Genomic DNA, 10,206 nt, shown 5'->3' on the forward strand with positions numbered 1-10,206 from the left:
ATGTCTTAATGGACTTAAAAATGGAAATGAGACGATCTCTAGATCTTTATAATTTTATTCTATATTTTTATTTTTTATTTATTTATTTTTTATTAATAAAATTATTATATATATATTTTATTATTTTTTGGATAAATTATGAGAATATTTTTTTAATTTTAGTTCGATTTTATTTATATTTTTTATATTTTAAAAATATTAAACTAATCCTTCTAGTTATCAAAATATTTCAACTTGATTTTGTTATTTATCTCTATCAATAAAATAATATTATATGATCATTATGATATCATTATTTTATAAAATATCTAAATTATTATTGATATTAAAAAAAATTAAATCAAATGGGAAGAGAAAAAGAAATTCTAAATCAAGTGGAGAGGAAAATCAGAGATGTGAAGGGAGGAGATCATATAAAAGCATTTCAATCAAATTCTTTTTTTTTCTGATTATCTCGGAAAGAAAGTAAAAGGGGATGATAGAGAGTAAAAAATATACAACTCCATATCCACACCAAATTTTCTCTTTTTCGTCTCTTCTGCCTCTATCTTTCTTCCATTCTTTCAAAAACAGAGCAAATAGGGTAAGAAACAGAGAAAAAAAAGCAAAGGGATAGAGAGGAGATTAGATGGATTGGATGGATTGCTATAGGACAAATCAGATGAAGTTTTCAAACAATAATGGGGTAGAGCATCTTCTATACCATCCTATAGTATACCGCTGAGGTATGTTCTCATTTAGTGGAGCTTTTCTCGTCAAGCAAGAATCAAACAAATCAGTTGGCTAATATTGGTTGTCCAAATTAATAGTTATTGATGTTTGTGCATTTCATTAAACTGGATCATTGCTCAATGTTTGTTCTTACAAGAAGACTTACTAATGGACCACCAAAAACATTTGCTGCTTGGTGGTTGGAACCTTTATTCTTTCTTGCATCATTCATAAAATAAAGATCAAATCCTTCATCTTTATCATAGTCATCTAGGTACATCATCCCAAACATTGTGTGGATGTTCTTCTAGTTCTCCTCACCTCTATTATCAATCCATTGCCCCTCCATACCCCTCTGACATAAAAACACTATAAGCACTCAATTACCAAAATTGGTAGGTGCTCTGAAACTGTATAACAAAAAATTGAGTCAAATCACAAGTATGAGATGTATAGTTTAGCGGCTATTAAAGTAAATATTGAAATACAATAATACATGTAAAATAAACTCTGCATACTCAATGAAATACAAAGAGACCCATATTTTTGTTTGGAGTTTAACATGCATTTCCATTTAAATCTTCTCTCCCTCCTTCACCAAAATAATATTCCCTTTTAGCCATAACTTTGAAATACAAGAGGAGATTATCACATGAAAATTAGTCCTTGATTTATTCAATTTATGAGTCAATCATTTTTTTTTTCCTTCTCCTCTTCTAATCTTGTCTATAAAGTCTTCGACGCTGCCATCCCTTTCCATGCCAACCTCCATGTCTCCATCTCCCTCTTCATAGTGGCTCCTTTCATTTCCATCTTTTCCTCCCTTGCAATATCTTCTTCCCCTTCCCTCCTTCCTCCTCATCCTTTTTTCCCTCCCATCTTTCTCTTATATAAGTGAGAGGTATTTTTATTTCTTACAATGATAAGTAAATATTATTTATCGATAAATAAATAATAGGATCATATTAAAATATTTTGATAATTAAAAAAATTAATTTGATATTTTTTAAAATAAAGAGGATATAATTGAAATTATGTTAAAATTGAAGATATATTTTAATATTTTATCATATTTTTTTAATTATATTTTATATGTCTAGTTGCTGGCATGCCGGAACATTTAATAAACTCAACAATGCGCAGGATGAATATTTTATTAGTTAAATCAAATTCATGCTCGAGCGGCTCGACAAAGCATGCCATGCATTACCCTGTACCGTCGATACTATAAATTCAAGTTATGCTGCTCTCAAGTTTTAAACTGAGAGGCAAAGGGATACCGTACTGCTAATGACCCTCCGATGGCGTGCCAATCCATAACAGGCTCTGCGGCAACCCGACACTTTTATGCCGTGCCCAGATTAATCACAACTTTCTATACTACATTTTTATAGGTGGGGTTCCCCCAAGAATACTTTTGTATTCATGCTGTCTAATTAAGTCCCCTCTCTTACTGAAAACTGGACCCCATCATCTTTCTTATCTTTATCGTAAACAGAGAGAAGCTAAAGTAGTAGATCAAGAAACTAAACGAGCCAGGGGTACAAAATATGCTAGCCTATTCCTAACCAACAACCAGCGGTTAGCCATCGAAGCGGTGAGAGCTGAACCGCTCCGGGTTCAGGTCGAACCACACTTGCCGGAAAACTTTTACTATAACGTCATGGTGCTCGTCCGAGTTGAGCGACAGGTAGCACGCCAGCAGGCTCTCAAGCTCCTCCGGCCGTCCGATCCCCTTCTCCCATATCATCTCCACCATCGATTCCCTAAAATCCTTCTGCGGATCGCACGAGCACTTCACCACCGCGAAGCTCTCCAACCGCCCCGGTTTGTCCACCGCCTCCACCCTCCTCCGCGCTGTCTCCGCCTTAATCCTTCCCATCTCCGCCCTCGATGCCACCGACGGCCGCGGGGAACAAACCCTAACCTTGGGCCGGATCCTCCCGCTGAACGACTTCCTCCCATCTCCCCCGCCACGATTCTGCGACGTCCGATCGGTATCACCGGCCAGAGAAGGCTTCGTCCTCAGCGCCGCAAGCCCCACCGTTTCATCCGAAGCCCCGTCGTCTTCTCTTCCCGCTTTTCTCCTCCTGATCCTCCTCCGCCGCCGCCGCCGCCGCACCCGAGCGGCATCGCTCTCGGGCTTCTCGCTCTCTGAGGCAGGCTCGAGATTCCGGGACCATCGCCGGGACGACCTCCTCGAGAAGGGGATCAGGCGGCCTAGCGGCTGCGACTCGGCGACGCGCAATTCCGATCGGGGATCGGAGAACCAACGCGGTGGCCTGAACTCGAGCTGGCCCACCAAATTATGCCGGGCGGATCGGGAGATTCCTCGCCGGTGAGTCGTCCTGTCTCGAGCGAGAAGGGTGTCATCCTCTCCGATGGATCGCCGACGGGGGGCGTTGCCGGCGTCGTGGAAGGAGGCGGGGAATCGGGCGATCAGCTGGTCGAGGACGGCGGGGGAGAAGGAGAGGTGGTCGGAGTCGGAGGGTTGGCGAGGAGAAGGTGGCGGCGGCGGAAAGGAGACGGGTCCGGGGCTTCGCTTGGGGTTGGTAGGCGGGGGTTTGGGCTTGGAACTCAAATTCCTTAGCTTCGTAAACCAAGAAAGTGGAAGGACGTTGGAAATGGAAAAGCTGGAACTCGAGTTCATCTTCCCTTCTCGCTGCCGCTTCTGCTTCACCTGCTTCCTTCCCCATTTCATCTCTCCTCAGAAGTCGAAAGGAGAACGACGGTGGGAGAAGTAGGGGAAAGTGGGGAAGGAAGCGGCGCTTCGGAGGAAGTGAGATTATTCCGACGAGCACGCGAGTGCTACTGGTCTTATGCCATCTTTTTGTGCTTGGATTTTCGAAACGAACCGGCGGGCTCGATGGCGTGAAGGGTACCCAAACTTTTCCTTTTTTGTTACATATATACTGCGGCTTCTACCGTACAGACAAGGTCGTACATCTCGCGAGCATCGAAGAAGAGGAAGGAGAAAGAGAAAGAAGAGTTGAGGGAAAGGGAAGCGTGTTTTTTTGGTGGTAAAAAAAAGAAAGAAAAGGGAAGCGTGTTTGCTTTTGCTCCTCTGCTCATTTGAATTCAATCCCGCCATCTGCGTTTTGTCTTTTAGGATTTTCCTGTACGTTGGCTTTAGCAACCAAATTTTTTGGGCTCCGGAATGTTTCGTTCTGGGCAGGCAGCAGGCTCAGGTCAGGTAGTGGTTGATCGAACTCGGAGTTTGCATTTTAGAAAGTTTTAATATAAGTCTTGGCATATATCTATTTTTGAGAAAAAGAAGACAAAAAGATGGGCAATTGGTCATCCATGCTTCTTTTGACATTTCAAAGTTTGAACATTCATCCAACAAATTTAAAATGATGTAAGTATCCTTATCTTAAGCAGCTAATATATTTATTCCAGGGGTTAGTAAAATCATAGGAAAATTACACACACACACACACATATATATATATATATATATATATATCAGAAGCGTGTTTAATGAAGTGGCTTGGAAGTTGGATTTGATAAACTTTAGAAAGATCATGCCTTTCTCACACTAATCTCTCACTAATTTTATTAAAAAACTTGAGGTTTTCACATTAAAGATCTTGATTTTAACCGTCAAGATTGTAGATTTGTTTTGTAGTAAATTGAGATATCCGGTATTAACTTGCACATCAAAGAAATGTTTGTTTGAATGGTCTCCAAGCAACAGCTACATAGTGAAAATATATCCACATGTGGTTATTGTTTTATCACTGTTAGATATCTAGTCTCCTCACTATATACTTCCAGACCACTGATCATCCAATGAAAAGTAAATCATGTTTAATTATTCCTTTTAGATATCTCGAGATTAATTAGTGCACTCCAATGGCATTGTTTAGGTTGACTTATTATAATTTACCAAGTGATCCTCCTGCATGATACATGTCCTGTTCAGTGCAGTTAGCTAGATGTCTCAAACTTTTTACAAATATTTTGAGATATTTCAATAAGAGACATTCTCTTTATTGCTTTGTTTTGAGTCTCATGCGAGGGTTATAACATGTGCTGCAATTTAATTGAATTGTTCTAATAATTTTTCAACAAAATCAATAGATCGATTATTGGTTTATTGTATCATCCAATAATTTTACACTCGAGGTAAATCGATGAACATCTAAGTGTTGTTTAATTTTGAGAAATCCTTTCACCATCATTGGCTTCTATCATTATTTTGCATCCATTGAAGATAGGGTATCTCCATAGGTTAAAGGACCATCATTCATTCGGAGTGCTCCAAACTTAGCACCTATGCTTTATTCAATTCTACTTCTTTCTCTTCTCCTGGATATACTTGACTAAGAATTTTATATAGTTTTGCTACTAGAGGGTGTGCAACTTTTATTTTCAACAAGGAGGCTTTCAAATGTTTATTTCATAGAAAATGCTTTCTCAAATAATGTATAGTTTTTTTTTTAATTATATTAGAATCCAAGCCACTGACATCTGATTTGATATGTTTAGAAGATGCTCTATTTTTGGCATAGCGCAAGAACACAATCTAAAATCTTAAAGTCCAACTTCCTCTTTTTGGTGGGTAAAACCCCCATTTTTATGAGGCACCTCTAAACTCCAAGAAATTCAAGATAGAATTTCTAACTGTTCCATATGATTTTTTTTTTTTTGGCTTTATATATGATTTGTATCATATGTCTAAATAAACATTGCAAAAAGAGGGTACATTTTCACTTTCTTACATTATGCCAACCCGACACTAGGTTCAATTGATTGATTTTAGGTATTCCTCCGTCCAATGCACCACTACAAGAAAAACGTAAATTTTTGGAAACATAACAGGATTATTTATTTTGACCCTGAATATTGCAATTAAGTCATCAAATTCTTTTCCTTTTAAACAACTTCCTTTCGATCATCTTTCCAAGTCCATTTTTGAAACACATGCCAATCAGATTGCACCTCATATCATGCCACACGTGTCATGAGTTACATAGTTTTCAGGGGCAATATGCTGCCGAAGGTCCCAAACTGCAGTGCGCATTGGGTGGTCCAAATAGTATTGGGCTGTCCAAATAGCATTGGGCCTCTGTGTCTCTGTGTGTGTGTGAGAGAGAGAGAGAGAGAGAGGGAGAGAGATGGCAAAGTTTCAAGCGAGCCTCAAAACAGAAAACCATATATCAGGTGGTGTCTTGCTTTTTGCTGTTACTATATATTCTTGCACACCCGTTGTTTCCTTGCACTACGTGTACCTCAAACTCTCTCTTTTCACAATAAATTTCTGATAGGTGATGTGGAAACCTCCCATTACCTTCCCATTTCTTCAAAAAATGTATATTAGGTGGTGTTTTCACAAAGTAGGGGCTAGCAGGGTCCACATTTCTTGATTCTTCCAAGTCATTTAGATTTGACATCTGTTGGAATATACCGGTTGACCTCTATACGTCGACTTACCCTCAGACCGATCCAACCTACTGTTGGGATATACTGACTGGCCCCTGTACACCGACTTACCCTCGGATCGATCCAGCCGACGTCCGACTCTACCGACCGGACCGACGGACGACTCCGACAACGACTCCGACAATGACTCCGACCATGTCCAACCGAAGATATGTCGGTGGAACAGACCCATACTATTCCCGACCGACCGAGCGGCCGAATCCACATCACCGACTCGCTGTCGGGGGTAGCAGCCGACATACGACTTCTACAGGGCACCAAATCAGCCGATGGTATCTCCGAGTCACCACCCGACGATCCGGCAGTCGAATACTGACATACAGTCGGCCAGACCATCCAAATGTCATACAACCGCTATGGGTTATTCTCCTGCCAAGAACATGCCGTACGACCGCCGTGGGGCGTTGTCTTGCTAAGGACATGGGTTAATGACCTGACAACCCACGTCGATTTGACAATTCTCCAGTTGTCTGCATCATTAATGGCAGACCATACCGCATTCTACTATAAAACGGAGTAAGGCAACAGGCATAAAAAAAAAGTCTTCTCAAGCATGGGTAAGTGCTTCTAAGCTCTTGAGCTCTTTAGCTCTCTCTCCCTCTCGCTGAGTTTCACTATTGTCTAGTCTCCTCTCTGACTTAATCGTTGGAAGGTCTCTGTCGAAGGCATCTCCGGTCAGTGAGGATTTTTCTTGTAGGTGCACGACTTCAACGATCGAATGATGGGGAGATTGACCGCAATAACATCCATGCCTGACCCACAGCGCCACATTTTCCGATTTGAGTTCAGGTACAAAGTTCCTCCACATAAATCTCCTCCCAATCCACTTGCAGAGCAATAATGTTGCGGCAGTCGAAGTCATAAAACCGAACAAAAAGTTGATTCCTTGCTATCCAGAGATTTAGATCCTAATGTCCCACCTAGATATCCTGAAACCCAGCAGATTGGTCAGCCCAAGAAATTTTCCAATATCTTCCACCAGACATCCATGGTTCCACATATCTCTATCTCCCTCATTCTGTCTTAATTCGAGAGGCTTATTTTGTGTGTTCTGTAGCTTTCCTGTTTTTAAAATCCACATTCCATTTGCGTGGAAGGCCACGTCTCTCCTTTTCAACTAATATCTCAAGTTTTTTTCTTAAGTAATATAAAAAAAATTATTTACATAAATAATTTAAATTTTAACTTATTTATCAATTTGATGCAAAAATGATAAAACATCATTTTGAATGACGTTTTATCATCCACGTCACCCACCCCCAATTTTCATGTAGACCATACGAAAAAAAAATTAAAAACATCATTTTAAATGGTGTTTTTAAAAGCGCCATTGGCGTTTTTAAAAACACCATTTAAAATGGTATTTTCTAATTTCTTTTCAAAAAAAATAAAAAAATAAAAAAAAATAAAATTATAAAATTATAAATAAAAATTTATAAATAAATAAAAATTTTAATTTTGAATGAATTTTAAAATATTAAAATTTGAATATTATCTTTCAAATAAAAAAGATAATTTTAAATTATTTTTTCTTTTCAAATTAAATTTTTTTAAAAAATATTTAAACAAAAATCTTAAAAATTTAAAAAATTAAAAATATCATAGAAAATAAAAAAATGAGGAAAAAATGTAAAAAAATAAAAATTATAATTTTGATTTTAAAAAAAATAAAATTTTAATTTTAATTAAAATAAAAAATATCATTTCAAATTCTTTTCCATTTCAAATCAATTTTTTAAAAAAAAGATGTTCAAAAAAATAAAAAATTAAAAAAAATAAAAAGTGCCATAAAGAAGTCAAAAATTTTAAAAAATAAAAAAAAAATAAAAATTATAATTTGAAATTTAAAAGAAATAAAATTTTTAATTTTAATTAAAATAATAAAAAATAATTTTCAAATTATTTTCTCCATTTCAAATTAATTTATTTAAAAAATATTCCAAACAAATAAAAAAAATACCCTAAAAAAATACCCTAAAAATATCCTAAAAAAAATATCCTAAAAAATTATAAATTAAAAATTTTAAAAAAATAAAAATTTTAACTTTAATTCAAATACTAAATATCATTTCAAATTACTTTCTCCATTTTAAATTATTTTTTTAAAAAATATCTGAAGAAGAAAAAAAATTAGTGTAAAAAAATAAAAATACTATAAAAAAAAGAAAAAAAGGATAGAATTAAAAAAAAGTCAACAAGACTATGAAATGAGATGGATGATAGACAAATAAGAAGTAAGAACCACTGTGGCATTTGTAAGGAACAGATCATTACCGCCGCCGCTGTCCTAGGATATTTCAAAACACTTCAACTTCAAGCAGTGAAAAAAATTAAAGGCTCCAAAGATGATTTTCGTCATTGTTTTATGTATTTCTGTGAGATGAACTAAATTTTGTGTTTAAGTTGTATTGTGTGATAATATTGTATTTAAAATATATTTTAAATAAAATGAATGGCTATCATATCATATTTTTTATTTTTTAATACACTTGTGATAATATCATTATTTTAGATTCATTAGCATATTATGGCTTACGATCTGCAGTATCTCGATCCTCGAGACAGCAGTATTCTTACATTGCAGAAGCACCATCGATTATAGACTATTTTAGATGGCGGCATAAGCATTCAAATCTTATTTACTATTTAAATTTTTTTTTAAAAATCATATACATTATCTAATTATTATATTTTATTGTAGGAGCCCAAACACCTTCGTCTACGATGATCCGATGCTGACTTCTGGAGGACAGAGGACATCCCACATAGAGTGCTGAATTATTTACGATATCTTGGATTCTATGGAGTATATCGGATCGGTCGTATACAGATGGACGTTGGTCTTATTACTGCTTTGCTTAAGAGATGGCGTCCAGAGACACACATTTCATCTTCCATTTAGTGAGGCGACCATCACTTTACAGGATGTCAGCATCCTTACTGGACTACCAGTTGATGGCGATCCAGTTACCGGAGTTGATCCCACGCTTACCATTCTGGAGTGGCAGGCTTTGTGCTTGCGATTGCTAGGGTTTAAGCCCGACGCATATTTTTTCGATCATTCACGACTCAGGATTGAGTGTTTGGATGATCGTTATCGATATTTTCATATTACAGATGATGTACCAGAGGAGATGGTGCAGCAGTATGTTAGGAGTCAGATGCTGCGATTGTTAGGTGGTGTCCTGTTATCCGATACTTCATTGAATAAGATAAAATTGATGTTTTTGCCATTATTAGAGGATTTAGACTTCGCTCGTAGACTCAGTTGGGGCAGTGCAGTATTAACTTGCCTATACAGAGCTATGTGTCGGGGTTCTTATGCTGATCAGAGTGAGATTGGTGGTTATCTTGTATTATTACATGTATGTGAATTATAAATTTTTATTTTTAATATTCATATTTCACATTGGGTATATTGTGTATGATTTTTTTGAAATTTATAGATTTGGGTATGGGAGCGTATGCCGACTATCAGTCTATTACGACGTCAGTTGCTCGAGATGCCATCAGAGCAGCATGATCCTGATGTTCCATTCAGACTAGACGGACCATTGGGATATATGTATAAAAATATTATTTTTATTGTTTGAAACTTACTGTTTTAAATTTGATAAAATTTATTTAAAATGAGTAGATTGTGAAACAGATGGAACGTTGCATTCAACGTTCATCACGTATCGACGAGAGTGGCACGGGTTTATAGGTGCCAGTTGGATACATTAGTTGATACATATAGACGGATAAATTTTAAATTTTTTACAAATATCATTTTACGGTTGTCATAATCTATTAAAATTTTAGCTTACTAATTTTTTTTATTTTAACTCTATCAGTTTTTGTGAGAGCCATATACAGATGAGATATTGGCTATATTGCCACAGATGTGTACAGTTGGACATGACATATGGACTGCTAGGGTGCCACTTATTTATTTTGATGTGGTAGAGTGGCATCTTTCCGATCGTGTCCTGCGGCAGTTTGGTCAGATTCAGGGCATCCTAGAGCAATTTGATATTAGCTAGAGACTTCATCGTATTGATGACGAGG

The 10,206-nt window shown here is 36.9% G+C and overlaps 1 protein-coding gene across 1 annotated transcript; it reads right to left on the reverse strand.

The window, feature by feature from the left end:
* Positions 1–1,987: 1,987 nt before the first annotated feature.
* Positions 1,988–3,613, reverse strand: LOC105047784 (uncharacterized). The gene has a single exon (XM_019851262.3). The coding sequence runs from the start codon at positions 3,410–3,412 to the stop codon at positions 2,294–2,296; it is 1,119 nt and encodes a 372-aa protein (XP_019706821.1). The 5' UTR covers positions 3,413–3,613; the 3' UTR covers positions 1,988–2,293.
* Positions 3,614–10,206: the final 6,593 nt, after the last annotated feature.

Source organism: Elaeis guineensis, chromosome 6 (genome assembly GCF_000442705.2).
Source record: "Elaeis guineensis isolate ETL-2024a chromosome 6, EG11, whole genome shotgun sequence".
Classification (NCBI taxonomy): Eukaryota; Viridiplantae; Streptophyta; class Magnoliopsida; order Arecales; family Arecaceae; genus Elaeis; species Elaeis guineensis.

What these genes read in the sequence shown, in the direction of transcription:
- LOC105047784 (XM_019851262.3), bottom strand. Translation starts at nt 3,412, where the DNA reads ATGAAATGGGGAAGGAAGCAGGTGAAGCAGAAGCGGCAGCGAGAAGGG.